Source organism: Populus trichocarpa, chromosome 17 (genome assembly GCF_000002775.5).
Source record: "Populus trichocarpa isolate Nisqually-1 chromosome 17, P.trichocarpa_v4.1, whole genome shotgun sequence".
Lineage (NCBI taxonomy): Eukaryota > Viridiplantae > Streptophyta > Magnoliopsida > Malpighiales > Salicaceae > Populus > Populus trichocarpa.
The window spans coordinates 10,786,515-10,804,859 of NC_037301.2; the positions used below are offsets into that span (position 1 = coordinate 10,786,515).

The 18,345-nt window shown below is 33.4% G+C and overlaps 3 protein-coding genes across 4 annotated transcripts; all 3 read left to right on the forward strand.

Annotated features, from left to right (window-relative positions):
* Positions 1-869: 869 nt before the first annotated feature.
* Positions 870-5,992, forward strand: LOC7467904 (putative methylesterase 11, chloroplastic). 2 transcript variants are annotated; one of them, XM_024588675.2, is made up of 5 exons: positions 870-1,481; positions 2,729-2,965; positions 3,629-3,772; positions 4,065-4,196; positions 4,955-5,992. In XM_024588675.2, exons 1-5 carry the CDS (start codon positions 1,116-1,118, stop codon positions 5,231-5,233), a joined length of 1,158 nt encoding a protein of 385 aa, XP_024444443.2. In that variant the 5' UTR covers positions 870-1,115; the 3' UTR covers positions 5,234-5,992. The 2 variants fall into 2 exon arrangements, with proteins under 2 accessions (XP_024444443.2, XP_052304219.1); XM_052448259.1 differs by having other exon boundaries at positions 879-1,481; positions 3,629-3,775.
* A 4,553-nt stretch (positions 5,993-10,545) lies between these two features.
* LOC7484579 (protein SPIRAL1-like 1) lies at positions 10,546-12,629 on the forward strand. Its single transcript, XM_002323870.4, has 3 exons — positions 10,546-10,586; positions 11,634-11,915; positions 12,363-12,629. Exons 2-3 carry the CDS (start codon positions 11,673-11,675, stop codon positions 12,441-12,443), a joined length of 324 nt encoding a protein of 107 aa, XP_002323906.2. The 5' UTR covers positions 10,546-10,586; positions 11,634-11,672; the 3' UTR covers positions 12,444-12,629.
* A 2,047-nt stretch (positions 12,630-14,676) lies between these two features.
* LOC7484580 (uncharacterized) lies at positions 14,677-18,225 on the forward strand. Its single transcript, XM_024589090.2, has 10 exons — positions 14,677-14,881; positions 15,097-15,232; positions 15,620-15,758; positions 15,835-16,047; positions 16,150-16,288; positions 16,858-17,008; positions 17,130-17,239; positions 17,320-17,417; positions 17,568-17,637; positions 17,902-18,225. Exons 1-10 carry the CDS (start codon positions 14,789-14,791, stop codon positions 17,989-17,991), a joined length of 1,239 nt encoding a protein of 412 aa, XP_024444858.1. The 5' UTR covers positions 14,677-14,788; the 3' UTR covers positions 17,992-18,225.
* The last annotated feature ends 120 nt before the right edge of the window (positions 18,226-18,345 follow it).

Here is an 18,345-nt window from a genome sequence, read left to right on the forward strand (position 1 = left end):
AAAGTGGAGGAGCGAGCAAAAGCAGTAGTGATTGAAGAGCTCCATGGTAGCCTTTTAGGCAGCTACCTGCTGATCAAATCCTTACTGTAGGCTAGGAAAATGAAGTGCCAAAAGAGCTCCATCATGCTGCAATTATGGTAACATCCGAGGAGTATAAGCAAGCATGTACCATACCAGATTTAATGACGCAGACAAATTTGATGAACAAGCTGCTCTGCAAGGAAGTTTCCTTGTATCGAAAGAATTTTCTTTAACGTGGTCAAGTTTGTTTTTTAACTTTAATTTGAGAGCAAGTGGAAATATCTGATATATATGGGATAAATATTACATAAATTCTTGCATAATTCTTTTTATTATATTACTTTCTTAATCGTTAATATCTTTTTGTCGGTTTTGAACCTTAAACCTCTAAAACTTCAAACTTCAACTACGGAACTACAGTATTTCGTTTAGGGCATACATACATACACTAATATCTTTTAAAGATTTATACGTAAAAGCTAGAATGTTAGGGTATTGCAAAATACTTGATACTGACGTAAATGATATATATATATATATAATAATAATAATAATAATAATAATAATAATAATTAATCGAAAGAGAACAAAGTTGGAGTCTATGAGAGAATGCCAGGAAAATGATTTTAAAAAAAAAAAATTAGAAATGCATAGATGTAATCTATGCAAAGAGTGAATACAAGAAGCGTTATTTTTTATAATCCAAGGTGGAAGTTTGAAAAAGAATCCAAAAAATCTTATTGTTAAAAAAAAAAAGTACAATACTATTCCAAAAATAAATACTCCGACACACAGACACACACACACGTCGTAGAAACATAGATACAGACAGTTGCATAGAATAAACTCACGACGACATAAAGCTGACATGAATACAACTATGTCACCAACTTCTATAAAACCTTCTCTAAAACTCTCCCCTTTTTCCACCGCCGCCCCCCCGCCCGCCGCCATCGCGACACACTCTCTCTGCCTAAGCATTAAAACCCACGCATAAACATCTTTTCATTCACATAACTGGCAAGTTTCTTTCTTTCTTTTTGTATTTTTTTTTCCTTCCATTTCTTTGCGTTCTTTAACTACATGAACGTGTAATGGGCAACCTATGCACTTGTTTCTCTCCCAAAACTCCTGTAAAAAACAAGAAACCCACAAAACGTTTACAGGGTAACCCGCAAACCGCACCCAATTCAAGCAACAGGTGGACCCGGATCCGATCAACCCGTAAAGACAACCATGATGAATTGATTCACGAACATGCTTTAGCTGCAGCAATTCTGTTTAGGCAGCACCAGCAACAAAACGGTTCCGCTTCCGGGTCATTTCCTTTTGATCGCTCCGTTTCTTTAAGACACCCGAACGGTTCTGGGTCAAAGAAGAGCCAGTTGCCTCGGAGCTCTAGTTCTCGAGCCCGGTCACTTACTGACCCGTTATTGCAGCCTCATCAGCTTGTTAACCAGGTTTGTTTTATTGGGTTTTTGTTGGTTTTAGTGAATTCTGTGGTTTTTGTTGGATTACGTTGTCAATTATGGGAATTGAGAATCTTGTGTTTGTGGGAGCTATGATTTTTTATGATATATACGAGTTGTATGGTGCTTATTGATTTTTTTCATGTATTGTTTGTTTAGTGTCAAGTTGCTAATCATGTTCTAATTTCATGTTGTAATGTCTAACTACACGTGAAAAGGTCGTGTTTTTAGGCTAAATTGGCTTATAAGTTGATTAATTGTGTGGTTAGTTGTGTTTTAAGTATTTGGCTTTTGTTTTGGGGATGATGAAGGTGGTAAATTTACTAATTTTTGTCATTTGTGGTTGTATTTCTTTCTTGCTCTGTAGTTACGTATAACACAATCAAGAAGAAAAATGAATTGTTAATGGGATTCGGTTCTCTTGGTGACAGATTTGTTTTCATTGATATCATAAAGTTTTTGGGGAAATGACTTGATTAGGTTGAGTAATTATTAAGCAATATATGTTCTAGATGCCAAAGCCCAAGCCATTACTGTCCTGTCTTTTGGCAGTGCTTGTAAATGCCATGAAATCCTTAAATGTACATCATGGAAGCAATTGAAGGAGATTTATTAGAGAGTAGATATCTATTTTCATTTTTCATTTATTGCTGACCATCTAACACTGTTCTCATTTCCTTCTGTAATTTGAGACGCACACTATATGTGATAATCCATTTTCATGATGACTGTTAACGAATTAATGTCAACTGAGTGGTAGCTGGATGAGCTATTCACTTTTTGCAAGTTACCTTTTCCATTACTGTTATTACCTGCGATGGACTCTGAAGTTGTTATCTCATATTACATTAGTGGCCCCATTCAATGATGGATTTTAAGCCTGTCCAGATTGATATGAATTAATCTTAAGCTTGCAGATAAACTCTTTCCTTTTTCTGTAATTAACGCAATTTATTAGTTAGATGCATTTCTTGTCTGTTCTGTTGGAACAGCTAGTATTACTCTTATATTCACTAAAACATTGGTGAATGGGTATAGGTATTATATGGTAAAACTATGAGCAAGATCCAAAATTGTCTTAATTTATTATGTTCCCACTAGAAACTACTATAATACAATGTGATCTAATAAATAGTGGCGAAAGTATATATTGAATCAGAAGATAGATTGTTTTCTCCATCCCCTTTAAATCGCTCTCATTATTTATTTCTTTTCCTAACATTTTCTCATTTGAACAGGATATTAAGCTTGATGATCTTGAGACCAACCACTTTGTCCTTGTCCATGGAGGTGGCTTTGGTGCCTGGTGTTGGTATAAAACTATAGCACTTCTAGAAGAGGGTGGTTTCAAAGTTACTGCCGTGGACTTAACTGGTTCTGGCATTCATTCTTTTGATACAAATGGCATCACCAGTCTTTCTCAATATGTGAAGCCTCTTACTGATTTTCTTGACAAGCTGGTTGATGGGGAGAAGGTTCTTTCTGGTTCTTTGCCACTCATCTGTTTCTGTTATTGTGTACTACTCTTTGTGCTGCAGTTGAGATTGAGAAATCTACACTTCCAAGTTACTGAAAAATATAAACCTGATCAATGATATCATGTGCGTTAGCTGTTTTCTTCAGACTCATAAATTATGTTTTATAAGCTAGGGGCATTCTTCACTTGCCTATGAAATGTGACCTTTTGTTGCTTAACAATGATGAATGTTTCTACCAGTGAGATCTGTATGGAGTTTCACTTTCTTCAGGAACCTTAGGTGCCGCATGTCTTAGTTTCAGGTGTCGAGTGTCATATGATTTTCTAGCAGCTTTTACCTGCTATTGAATTAACATTAAAGAAAACATTACAATTATTGGTATTTGTGATTTCATTTGGAATACCAAGCCATATAGGTCTGTCATTTATTATTTACAAATGGAAAGTGTCCATCAACTCAAGATACACTTTTATTCTTCAAAAAAGATGGCAAAGATTGCCCCTGACTCGTTGTTGCATTTTAGCCTGGATAAGTAAATGCTCCTTTTGACCTCAAGCCAAGGTTTTAGTTTTAAGCTCTTTGCTGGTTGTGTTTGAACGACACATACGCTAGCAGAACAGTTTTTCATGAGATATAATATTATTGTTTTGAATTGTGCAGACAATATTGGTGGGCCATGACTTTGGTGGTGCTTGTATATCATATGCAATGGAGTTGTTTCCTCATAAAGTTTCAAAGGCTATTTTTGTTGCTGCGGCAATGTTGACTAATGGACAAAGTACTCTTGATATGTTCTCCCAGAAGGCGGTGAGCCCATTATTTCATCCCTAGTAATTCCAACTTGAACAAGTTTTATGTATTGATTTGGCAATTACCTCTGTTCCGGCATTATGAACCTTTTATTCCCCATTAATCTTTGGACAGAGTGTGGCGTAAGTTGGACATGTTAGTGATTAGCTTAGTTTGTCAGTGCATTCCTGAAGGCATTTTACTAGGTGTAACACTGATAATCTCGGTTTTCTAGAAATGGTTTTATTCATGTTATTGCTAGATTTTGGTATATATTCCTTCGTACTAAATTAGAAAATTATTTCAGGCAGGTTCGAGTGATTTAATGCAGCAGGCACAAATATTTGTGTATGCAAATGGGAATAATAATCCTCCAACTGCCATTAATCTGGACAAGTCAATATTGAGAGATTTGTTGTTCAATCAAAGTCCTGGCAAGGTATGTTTGCACTTGTAACATATTAAATTGCTGGCTAGACCTCACCATAGAATTCTATATCTATCTATGAGATTGAGTATGGAGTTCTTGTTAGAATCACTTAGTTTCTTTCTAAATTTGGATTTGAGCTTCTTATTAGCTTTGGCTTGGTTTATTAGACTTTCTAAACATATTCTCATCTAAGAATGCGAAGTTCGCACATCACAATGAAAGAAATTGCCATGAAGTTTCTAGTATCAAATACTATTATCATCTTTAGATGCTTGCCATCACCATCTTGTTGGGTCTTAAATTGGCACTTCATGGTTATGATATCTCTATGTGAACCTTGTTGGATCTAATGTTAGCTCAAACATCATGTGCACTTGGTTACATAGGTATTCAAAAATGAAGCTTCCTGCTGAAACTAATAAAGGTGGATTTCAAATACTCGCACTAGATTCTACTTTAATTGCAATGCCCACTCTGGCCATTTTGTTTTGGCAATCAAGCGTTGTAGGACACCCCATTGATGAAAAAAAAATGTCTACTATGCTTTTGTCTGGGCCATGGCTAGCATTTTTGTGGTGAGCATACTGCTCTTTGGAGACCTTAAAAAGTCTCATTGGAGAGATTGTGTGGCTTAGATTAAAATTTAAATTTGGAGAAACACTGGTTTAGTTCTCTTCAAACTTTTACACTGAATCTGCATGTGCGTATGTTGAATCACTTTTCTTTTGCTCACTGCTGCTGTTTCTGTTTTGTGCCTCCTGTTTCAGGATGTAGCATTGGCATCTGTTTCAATTAGACCAATTCCCTTTCCACCGGTTTTGGAGAAGCTGAGTCTTTCTGACTTGAAGTATGGAACTGTGAGGAGGTTTTATATAGAGACTCCTGAAGATAATGCCATACCTATCACATTACAGGAAAGCATGATAAACTCAAGTCCCCCAGAAAAAGTATTTCGTTTAAAAGGTGCTGATCACTCGCCTTTTTTCTCTAAGCCACAAGCCCTGCACAAGTTATTGGTAGAGATATCGAAGATCCCATCAACTTGAAAGTTTTTGGTTATTATTTAACACCCTCTCTGAAAATCCTCTTACATAGAGCTTCATGTAGTACAGGATTGCTACTCTCATCGGTCTTCTCTGCCACCGATTAGAAGAAAGGATTCTGGGTGGTTATGTACATGCAAATAGCATTAGATATTGTCATCTATTTGCACAAAATTTCTAGCATCTTCTGCCACTTTTCTTTTCTTTTTCTTTTTCTTCTTTTTTCTTTTTTTTTTTTTTTTTTTTTTTTGGGGGGGGGGGGGGGAGGGGTGTTACAGAAATGATGTACTTTGCTCTCGTCCGTCATTAGACTTGCTAAATTGCTTATGTTAACACCTTCAGACAAGTAGCTTGGGTTTGTTCATAATCTCACTAGACGGGTAGCTTGAGTTAAAGCTTGTTTGGAAAAGGAGAATACAAGAGAATTGGGTGAAAAATCCAAGATAGAATGGTGAGTGATGGCAGCATACGTATTAATGGAAAAGAGCAATTTATAATGGGATCAAAATTTAACAGGTCTGCTGATGTCAATCTGAGGGCCTGAAACATTGTTTTTAAAAGAACATGGTGCAAATGATTTGGGGAAAATGGAGGGTAATAATTCTGATTCACTTGCTGTCTATTATATGTCTCTCCTTTTTATAGAGACAAAGTTCTGTTCTTACATCGCTTTCATATTCGGCAACGAAACTATTGTTTATATGTATAGTCTTTCTCTCTCCTTCTACCATTAATATCAATAAAAAGCAAACTTGTGGCCCAGATCTTTTTTTTCTTTTTTCAAGCCGTGGAGATAGATTGTTCAGTCTAGGGGTTGTGACACAAAGCGTTCAGCGCCAAAGTTTCTCCAGCTTGCTTGTTACTCGAGCAAACCTTTTTTTCACTGTTCCATGATGTCAATGAACAAGCAATGAAGGCATTTTGTTTGTTTCACAATAGCATTGAAAGTTTTTAAACTCGTTAATGAGCTTTCAAGTGGGGGAGGGTTGTCTTCCCCAAAACTCCTAGGTGTTTTGAAGCTACTGCAAGTCTACCCTCCTAAGCTAACTTCTCAGGTTTCTTTCTACGAACATGGTGCATCAGCACATCTGCTAGACAGTCCATGTCGGTGCCGCTTACTTGCAAAGGGCTCGATCTTGAGTCTAAACTGGAAACCAAATACAGTTCTCATCTGTTGGATAGTGTTAGCTTCTGGTAGAAATCTATACTGGTACAAGACATTGAAGTTCTGAGTGATACCCTCTTCTTGTCTTGTAGTTCTTTCCTTCTGCGTCGACTTTGATCAAGATGAAGGGCAATTCTGCTGGAATCCATTCTTGACAGATGCAGGGTAATTCAAGAACAAAATTCATACATAAATCCTCCTAAATAACCTTAAGAACTTGTAAGAGAACATATGAACTTGTATGTTCCTTGGTAGTTTGGCAAATACAATAGTTGTAAATAAATTCACTAGCATACGTCTTCAATTGTAGCCAAGAGGATCTCTCACAATTGTATTAATGGTATTTTCTGATTCCAATGTCCAGCAAGACCACCGCATATAAATCCCTAATCGCTTTCTTTCGCAGTGATGGGCGAAGAACATGCAAAGTTGATTACCATGCAAGAGGAAGCCATCATCATGGATTTGGTAATCTTTTGCTGGCTACGTACTCTCATCATCTTCATTCTGCTCGTAAATATTTCTCAAACAATCAAACCAGTTATTTCACTGCATAAAGCAACAGATAAAGACTACTCTTCGGGTCAATCCATGTACAACCCTTTTTTGATTTCTAGTATTATGAACCTAATTAAAGAGAAACTCATTTCATTATATAAAAACATATTGGGTCCTTATCAAAACAACAAATCAAATCTGCATGCATGGAGTCGGTTGAATAAGGTTAATATATTATTTTAAATATTTTGTAAAAAGAAGTAGTCTCTTAACTGTGTTTTTTTTTTAATTACATCATTTATAGTGTGGGGTTTTTTATTGAATTTTATCACTTACCTTGTTATTTTTTCTCTGTAATTTAACGACTGGCTCATGAGTTTATGAAGAATGCAGAAAGTTAGAATCATCAAACATGAACAACCTGGACGTGATCTACACTTATTAAATCACTTAAAAAGCAGAAAATTAAGCATTCGAGGTGTTTTTGGGCTTTGAAAAAAAAAATCTCTGACAACTTTGCTAATAGAAGGGCATTATAGAGCTTCAAATCAAGTTTTTGGGTTGGGTTTACAAGCCCCAGTAAAAAATATCAAGGTAAAAAATTATAACTTATTAAAGCTGTGATGTGTATTTATCCTTTTAAACTAACTTCTTAGAATATATCTGTCATTCATCCATTTAACAAAAATACTAAAATTAAAGGTAAAATCACTGTAGCTCTTTTTATATTTTCTTAGTCAGCACTAGTGTAATGATTATTTTATCTTTTCCAACAACAAAAAAAAAATACTTGCTTTTTAACTAGAGTTATTTTAGTATTTTTACATCACACATTAGTTATTATTAATTTGTTTGAGGATATTTTTATATATTTAATGTTTTAATAAATAGTAAAATAATCAAAATATCCTCAAGATAAAAAAAAGATAATCTCAAGTAGGGGTACTTAGGTATTTTTGCTTTTTTTATATATAGTAACACATGTATCATTGGATCCAAGAAATTTAATTTTGTTGCGGGCAAGGTTATTAGGATCTTTTAACTTCGATTGTTTTTGTTAATTGTTAGTTTGGTTAAGGGTAGTAATGTAAATTATTATTAAAATAATATTTTTTTAATTTAAAAAGCTGCTAGTTCGTGCGATAACTTCTGGTGGTAAAAAAATGAGTTTCTGTCGTTTCATTTTATTTCTCGTCATCTTCTCTTTCATTATGAGTGGCGCATGTCCTCCAAATATGGCCGATGACCCTTTCTTTTTGTTCTTCTTTTATTTCTCTCTCCTACCACGATAAATATACTACGGTCTCATTGTTATTAGTATTTCATATTCAGTACTTTTAGTTTTAATTTACGTATTTTTATCATTTTCTCTTTTGTTAAAATTTTATTTATTTTTAATTTAACCCTTGGTTGTTAATTTATATATATAATATTTTTTTATTCAGTCTTTCTACTTTTAATCTCTCTTTTTTTTCTTTGTCTTTTTGTAAAAGTTTTTATTGGCTTTCAATTTTATACTTCAAATCAAGTTTATAATTTTTGTTTTTTCAATGATAATAATGACTTCAATTTTATTCCTTTTTTATTTTTTATTGTTTTTTTTTGTTCTTTGTTAAAAATTTTATAGTTTTCAATTTTGTTTTTCAAATTAAGTTCATGACTTGTTTTTTCAATAATAATAACAATAATAATAATAATAATAATAATAAGAACATTATAATTCAAGTATATATAATTTACTTAGTTTTTATTACCATATGTAAAAAATTGCGACTTAAAATATTAAATAACAAGTTTTTTTAAAAAGTTTTTTTTTTTTAAAAAGTTAGATTTTGATTCGTTGACTAAACAAATGAAATAAAAGTAAATATTTATTCAAAACATGATAATTCAAGTATATAATTGACTAAATTGACAATAAAAACCTTAATGAGTGGCAACCTTTATATTTATGTTGTTAAAGTTTAAACTCATATGTATGTGTTTTATATTATGAACTCGAGTAATGTTAAATATTAAAAAAAAAACTCTAATAAAAAATATAAGACATTTGAGCATAATCTTAAAATAAGATCTATTTATAAATTTTAATAATCCAATAATTTATATGTAGTCTTGACATAAAAGCTCTTGTATTTTCTTACTTTTCATTATTAATTTTTCAACTCATACTCAGATTGAATTAAACTTTTGTAACAAATATAAAATCAAACAATTTAAATTATAATATTAATAATTAAGTTTGATATTGTAGTGGTGGCGGCGGTTTAAAGTACTATTTATTTAAAAATATATTAAAATAAAGTTTTTTTATTTTTTAAAAAATATTTTTCACCTCAACATATCAAAATAATTTTAAAATATATAAAAAAATTATTTTAAACAAAAATAAATTTTTAAATTTTTAAAAACACACAAACTACATCCCCAAACAGGCAGGAAGATGTCACCCCACTAGCCCTCGCCAAGTGGCTGAATGTACCCCACCATTTTCAATGAATGACGATGTGTCTACCACGTGGCATGAAAATCTAGTACCCATTTTGTGAATCTAGTGTAATGCGTGCCCACATCATAGTACTCTAATCATTTATTACTTGCCTGTTGCTTAATAAAGGAATCCCTCGTGAGTCCCGTGGGCCGTTAATAGCCAGCGGTAAATTTTATTTTTTTAATGTATATTTTTATTTAAAAATATATTAAAATAATTTTTTATTTATTTTTAACATAAATATATTAAAATAAAAAAACACTAAAAATAATATTAATTTAAATAAAAAATACTTCAAAAACATAATGACACCGATTCTCAGATATTATTTAATTTAGAGGATATTTGAGTGTGATAATATTTGTTTATTTAATTTTTTTTAAATAATATATTAAAATAATATTTTTTTTATTTTTTAAAAATAATTTTTTATATCAGCCCTCAAAATCATCTAAAAATATCAAAATAATATTAATTTAAAATTAAAAAAATTAAAAATATTTAAAAATATTTTTAAAGCATAAAATCAAATAATTTCTTATCCAAGCTCAATAATATCAAACATAATATAATATGATAATATTATATTAGTAGTTTTTTTAAAAAAATATATTTTTTAAATATATTAAAATAATATTTTTTTTATATTAATACATTAAAACAATTTTAAAAAAATAAAAAAAATTATTTGAAGTAAAATTTATTTTAAAAAAAAGCTTTTTCACCAAAAAAAAAAAAGCTGTATAATTAATTCTTATACTTTTATATTGAATTTCTTTATCAATATTATGTGCTATGATGTTTCTGTACACCAAATATTTTTTAATAACAACTATCCATCAATTAAAGAATGAAAAGATTACTAGAAAAAAAAATCATTAACTTTCTGTGTCATGATTTAACTGATAAATCCTTAATTCTAAAGGAAATTAAATATCAGAGAAAGAGTTATTATTCAATAAAACACTTATTATATTGATGAAAAAATCCAATAAAATATCTTTCTATTAACAGAAGGATGAGCTATATTAAGAGATAAATCTCTTATTTTATTATTGTTATGTTATTTTAATTTATAATCCAACCAAATTTTCGCTTCTCTCTCTCATCTTGTATATAACCACCTTGTTGGCTTTTGCTAGTTTCCCAGCCCTTTTTTTCCCTCTTGCTTTGCTTCAGGTTTTGTCCTTGAAAAGGAAAAGGTATGCAATTCCATAAGAGCAATGTACATTAACTTTACGTTCAGATCCATTTCTTGCATACAGCACATTGTTACTCTTTGGTGTGTTTGCCATTTTCTTTTTTTGTAAAACTAATTTATTTCTTTTTTTTTTTACATTTTTTAGCGTTCTTGTTTCGTTTTCTTGCCGTAATCTGTGTTTTGTATGTTTTGAACATGCAACATGTTGGATCTGATCATGTTTTTCTTGTAGGCCATAAAATTATAGGAGTTAAAAGGAGAGAGTTTAACATTGTGCAAAAACGTAACACCTGCTGACATATTTTTATTGTCTTATTTGCAAATGTGTGTATCTCAAAGCTGATTAGCAGATCTTCAAACTGTGGAATTCAGCTGAACATCTTGTGCTTTTTTATGGAGTTTCATAGGATTGAAACGGGGCATTGTGGTTTTTGTCAAATGTTAGTTGTATTTTGGATGTTTTATTAGCCAATGCAGAAACTGAAAACGGGATTTGATGGATTTTCACTGCTGAAATTAGCTAAAGAAAAGTTGGAGCTTGTAATTAAAATAGCCTCGTATGACCAATTTCTAGAAACAAATGCGCAATTGTGCATCTTGTTTGCTGCTCTATTTCCAGTTTTAAGGAAAGGCTTCCCCAGAGGTGTTTGCAATCTGTGGGAAGACTAGGAGTTTTTCACTTATATGGCATAAACTATATTCTTGTCATTAACTTTGAAAAGGGTCACATGTGCATGTAACTTTTGTGTTCTTGATGATATATAGTTGTCACCTGAAGAGAAACTAAGGAAAGAAAATAGTCTTGAACTTTTAGTTATGTTGCTTTGTGCTTACCACAGACACTGCTGCCAAAGCACCATCTTAGATCAATCACCTTTATGGGCATCATATGGCCAGGTGCTCAATCAATTAGATTAACGCTCATGTCACCATGTTCTTAGGTTCAAAAAATCTACTCTAGCAATGTTGGTGACTAATTTACTGTATGTGAAGTCAGTGTTTGCGGTACTTTTGAAGTTTTAGATCTCATCATTGATCTTATGTACAGGTTCCAGCTTCTGTATTTAAAGGCAAATAATAGGAAGAAATGGGTCGTGGAGTCAGTGCTGGTGGTGGACAGAGTTCTTTGGGCTACCTATTTGGTAATGGGGAGCCTGCTAACAACTCTCCTGTTGCCAAGAATGTGGGAAACTCTGCGAGCATAAGCCCTTCTCCGAAGCCTGCTTCTGCTTCCCCGCCAATTGATAAGCAGACTCCAGCTGGAATTCATGGAAATCTTACGAACAATTACTACCGGGCAGATGGACAGAACTGTGGCAACTTTATCACGGTAATGTCCTCATTAAGTTCATACTCTAAAGGCTGCTTAATGAGTTTAATCTCATCATGTGATTTCTTCTATTTTGGTGACTAAAACTAAAATGCAACGAAAAAATGAAAACAGTAAGGCTTGTCTCTACATATATGGCATGCCAACACTTTGAGGGTGTTCCATTCCACTCATGGGATGGAACCTAGGCTTTCCGGGGACTCATCAGGCTTATTTTTCCTTGTCAAAGGAAACAAATGTACACGTTCCCGACATACGTTTCCTTGATAGAACTTCGAGGGTGCATGTTTCTGCTGATATGCCATATATTATTTCTTCAGTAGATTATAGATGAGAGATGGCTGAGTTGATTGGCGACGTAATTCTATTTTTGAATGTTCCTTACTGCATCTTGTCATCTTATCATTGAGGTAATGATTTGTGAATGGCTTTGCTATATATGTGCAGGATCGACCATCCACCAAGGTTCATGCTGCCCCTGGTGGTGGATCTTCCTTGGGCTACCTGTTTGGCGGTAGTGGGAACTGACTTGCTCTATCTGCTGTCTATTGTTCAGCACATATAATTGTCGTTTAGGATACTTAATATCTCTTTCCAAAAACTATGGACTTAATCATTGTGCAACGTAATGTGTTGCCATGATGGTAGTAATTGTGATGGAACACACTAAGCTATGGATGATTTATCAAATGCAAGAAGGTATTGCGTTCTTCATTCTGTAATTTATGCATGAATGGTACCTCCAGTTATTTGCTTCTGTATGGAAACTCTTCTGTGTTCTAAGCCCTTGTTCAAATTGAAGAAGCATAAGCTGGGAAAAGATTTAGAATCTAGCAACTACTTAATAATCCATGCTCATGAAGAACTGTTCCCTCCTTCTGCAATAGGATGTAACTCTCATCTGGTTCTAATTAAACGTCAGTTCATTAATGGTTTATCAAGTAATTACACAATTTCAATGTCTCCATTTTCTCTGCCAGGCAACATTGCTAGAAGTGACGAGTGCTGGCTAATATGTTCTTATTAAACTTCTTAAGCCAATATTCTGACAGGCGTAATGAACTCACACCAGTTCAAATTTACCATAATCAAAGATGTCGAGGAATAAAATTGATCTGCTAAATAATTTGTCTTTTAATTTAAGTAATCTGATTTATTCTTCATAGTCAAGAATCTTAAAGTATTTGGTAACTTGATATGAAAAGTCTAGAGGGTTGATAAGTGGTAGCAAGTGATATCTAGTAAGGCAGGTGACCGGTAACTTTAGTAGTAGCATGTGGTGCTAGCAAGCTAAATGATCATTAGTTGGTACCTGCAAAAGATCTTTTTTTATAAATATCGGGATTCTCTGGTGGTAAAGTTAAGAACTTTATGGAGAAAAAGAGTGCAATGATATTTTAGAGAGATAGACTCTGAAAATATATGTGCTAAAAATATTGTGAATAAAGAGATTGTAAACCTTTGACTTTAGGGATTCATGATATATTTATAACTCATGAATCTTGTCATTTTATGAAGAGAAGGAGTTGAAGTGTATGAATCTTATCCTTTTACGGAGAGAATAGGCTGAAGTGTAATTTTATTCTCATGATATTTTGAGTTGTATTCTAACTAAAATAATTAGTATTGGACCAGCATAAAATATTGAGGGATCTGTATGGGGTTCGAGAAAAATTTTGTGGCAAGTGTTGGACTCGGGCACCTTTAAAAGTGAAAGTGGATTCGGGTATGCTGTTTAAACCCAAACACGCTAGGCTCAGGCATGATAGCCCACGAAGGTGTTGGACAGCACACCCACGGTGCATTAGGTGTTCGCTAAGTGCAATGCATGGGTGTACATGCACTTGCCCGGGCCCATGTTCCTGGTGCGTGGGCTCAGGCTCTTTACTCGAGCTCATATTTTTTGGGAGCTAGGCTCGGACTACCACGTCCAAGCACATGTTTTTGAAATATGTTTTTTTATAGAAAAGTTTTTTGGGTTCATTATAAAAAAAAAATTTGAGATCAATTTTATATATATCCACCCAAAAAAAGGTTTGGAGTTCAGTACCTCATGTTCTTCAGGATCAAGGGCAGATGTCGATATTGAGTGATGTACAAGCAAGAATTCTTGATGGGTGAATAAATTTCATTTGCAAACTATAGATAACTGTTGAGGAAAAAAAAAAAAAAGCTTTACAGAGAAGTTTATATATATATATATATATATATATATATATATATATATATATATATATAATTTTGTTCTTATAATGAGCTGTGTAATTAAACTTAAACTCAAATTAAGCTGATATCATATACTATATCATCATTCATTCAGATATCAATACTTGTGACGGAACCCATTTTTATCCAAAGAATTATATAAATTACCTTAATTTCTTGCTTTAAATTATACTTAATCTTCCATACTTGCCCATATCGCAGTCTCTTAACTCTTATTGACTGATGTGGTAATAACTAACTAAACAATTTAATTAATTAAATAATTGTTTTTTATATAATTTGATAATTTGGAAAGATTTGGTTGAGAGTGTCATAAATAAAGATTATTTTTAAATATATTTTTATTTGAAAATATTTTAAAAATAATATTTTTTTAATTTATTTTTAACATTAACATATTAAAATAATTTAAAAACATAAAAAATATAATTAAAAATTTAAAAAATATATTTTTTTAAATATAATTTAACCGCATTGCTAAGATATAAAAAGGCAAAATAAACAAAATAAAAAGGAAATTACATATACACCACTGCCCCCATCCAAACAAGATCATTTTTTTTTTTTGAAGTTAGGGTTTTTCACTCTCTCTCTCGGCAACCAAAAAAGACGTTGCAGAAGAACAGAGGTTAATCTGCAGAACCACAATGACAACGGTCGTCCCCACCTCCGAAGAGGATCCAGCCCTCTCCGTCGTCCGTTTCACCTCCGAACTCGCCTGGTCCGACGCCGGTCCCGAGGTATCAATTTTTCTTTTATTATACGTCTTCTTAATCTATAAATCTTATTTTTTAAATATAATCTTTTATTTAAATTCTCTCCCTGTATAATCCTTTTTTAATTCGCTTTTTTTTTTTGAATTCCTAATGGGAAATATTATTTTGGCTGATTTATTTAAAATTGTTGAATGTGTATATTTAATTGCGTTTCGCGGTCGGATTGGTTGGTATGGTAGGTTATGGAGCAACAAGTGAGTAGGCTGTGTGTGGAAGCGCAGGAATGTATGGTGATGAACAGGTGGTTGGATTTGACTTCTTTAATGTTAACTTCTGCTGACATTGTTTTCTCAAACTCCAAGGTCTCTGAGAAAGGTACTCTCTTTTTCACATCGAAAATTTAGTTTGTGTTGATAAAAAAAGGTGTTAGCTAACGCCAAAATGTTTAGTGAATGTGTAATATATGAATTAGAGGCAATGAGATTGCAGTTTTTATTACTATCAGCATGCTGTTCATGTTATGGTAGGGGAGCAGAGGAGGGTTTTCATTAGATTTTTTTAATCTTGGCATCTAAAGGAGGTCGTTAGGGATGTTTATTTGATCGTCAAAAGTGCTTATGCTAACAAAATACGAGCTGGGTGTTTTATTTAGACAGCAATAATGAAATGGGTAGAGATATTGTAACTTGCATTTTTATTCTTAGAGATACGTATCATAGTTCTAACATAAGCCAGTGTGTCAATTTTTGTCTTCTTCCCTAGATCTTGAGTGTATCTTCACTGTCATTTGCAATCTCGTCACCAAGTCTAGAAGTCCAGATGAAGAACTTGAGATGGCAAAACTTATATGCGCAAAAATTATTCAACAACCAAGTGACAAGCCTGCATTGCGCCTAAAGATGTAATATGGCATGATGATATTCATTACAGTTTATAATTTTTTGAAGTCACTATCTTATACCTACCTCTTTTACCAGCTTGTTCAATCTGTACAACCTACTGGATAATGCATACTGCCGGTTCTATGTTTTCATGAAGGCCCTAACTTTGGCAGTGAGTGGAAAAGTCACTGAACATGTCATTCCTTCTTTCAAAAAGATTGATAGTTTCTTGAAAGAATGGAATCTTGAAGTCCAAGATCAGAGAGAGCTTTTTCTCAGTGTTGCTAATGCACTAAAAGATAGTAAGAGGTATGACAGGAAGAGATCCTTTTCATCTATTCAAGTTCCATCGTGCATTTTTCTTCTGTAGTTGTATTCAGAAAATGTGTTACTTTTCTATTGTTCTTCCAGCTCTGCAAAGGATTCTTTCAAATTCTTGACCAAGTATTTAGCAACTTTCTCCGACGAGGACACATATAAAATGGGTGAAGCCAAGGAGGAAGCTGCCCGTACAATTATCGAATTTGTCAAGGCACCTGACATGTTTCAGGTATTACTGAATTTTGATGATCTATTTGGGTGCTATCTTCAAGCATGAACAGGCATCTCGTGGGCTGTCCTGATGTGCTCAATCTGAAGAGAATACATTAATTACAGCCATAAAAGGCAAATAATCATGGTCTTTTTTGGGAGCTTACATAACAGTTCAATCCTTTTTTAACCGTGCCTGGAAACTGGCTATTTTGGTTATTCAGCTATTGTAATTTCTGTTATGTTCTTAAAATGGTTAAACTTTCTTGTTCTGAAATGATAGAAAATATCTTCGATTATGTTAATGCAATTGTAATATAAAGGGATTGTGGAATTCTTGACTCGGAATTTGAAATAGAATAAAAATGCTGGTTGTACTTCAGATTTCCATATCTAGGCATTTGTTTTTTGTCTTTACTACCCCTGTGGTCAGCTTACTTCAGATTTCTATGAGTGTTGTTTGTTTCCCCTAGTAATGGCTTGTTGTTTTTGCATCAATTCATTTTTTCAGTTTGTGTAAGATTCTTTTTTCCTGGCTTTTATCTAATTTGGAGTTGAGATATTAATTTGTTCAATTATATGCTGCAGTGTGATCTTCTAGATATGCCTGCTGTAGGGCAATTGGAAAAGGATGCTAAATATGCATTGGTATATCAGCTACTAAAGATCTTCCTGACTCAAAGACTGGATGCTTATTTGGAGTTTCAAGCTGCGAATTCTGCTCTACTGAAAAGCTATGGTATTACTATTGGACTTGTTAATCCAAGTCACTGGCTGTTAGATGAGCTGATATTTCTTCAAAGTTTCATATGTCAAACATTAAGAGTATTTTGTTTATTCATGTTTGTTATTCGTTATAGGTCTTGTTCATGAAGATTGTATAGCGAAGATGCGGTTGATGTCTTTGGTGGATCTTGCATCACATGAATCTGGTCGAATTCCATATGCCCTCATCAAAGATACTCTTCGGGTAAATTGGCTCACCATTCTGCTTTTACTAGGCTTGTCATTGTCTTTATTTTAATCAGATTGTTTGGAGCATCCTTGCAGATTGATAATGATGAGGTGGAATTATGGGTAGTCAAGGCATTAACTACCAAGTTAATTGACTGTAAAATGGACCAGTTGAATCAAGTTGTGCTTGTGAGGTACTCTTTCTCTCCCTCTACACACACACACAAACACAGAGAAACATGTCTTTGTGCCCTTTTCATTATATCAGGACTCCAGTGCTTATAACTTCACAATGACTTGCAAAAGTGAGTTACTTTAGAATCTAATATCAATGCGATGTGCAGTTCTTGTACCGAGCGTGTATTTGGGCTGCGACAGTGGCAGGCGCTAAGGACAAAGCTTGGTACATGGAGGGTGAGAATTCCTAGAGTCAATATTGTTTAGTTCTTGCATTTACCATCTGGAATATGCGTTCTGTATTGTTTCTGAGGATCAAAATTTTATATTGAAATGTTTTCAAAGGAAGAGCTGGTATACTGTTTCCCAGCAAAATAGAAAGTCCAATGCTGGGTGGTCCTGGGAAAGCGAAGGAAATTTTATTAAAGTCAAACATTTCCCTACCTTTTATGCTAGTTTCATTGTGATTGGACTTTAACATTGAAGTTGCATGTTTTCCAGGGTAATATTGAGAGTGTCATCAACACCATCCAAGCTAACAAGATCACTGAAGATAGTTCACAGGCAGTGCAGGGAATGATGATTCGTTAGGGGTCATTTAGTTAAAAGGTCAATCTCTAACTGGAGATGGATCTGAATCTGTTGTGGGCTGGAATACACTACTTTTGGTTGCCATTCACTTCAGTTGAAAATTGATAGTGTATTTGGAAATTTTTTGAGAGATGAGCTCTTTTAGTTGTTCTAGCATTTACCATGCGAGGTGGTTTATGGATGGATTGGATGTATCATGTACAAATTCAATGTCTACTTTCTTTTTTGTGACAACTTTTGTTTCACTATCATGAATGCTTGAGTAATAGCTCTGCTTTTTCTGCGCCCCTAGCCAAGGACTTTTGAGCCCTAGGTTCCAATAGCAATAAGTGCAATAATGCATGTCTTCAAGAA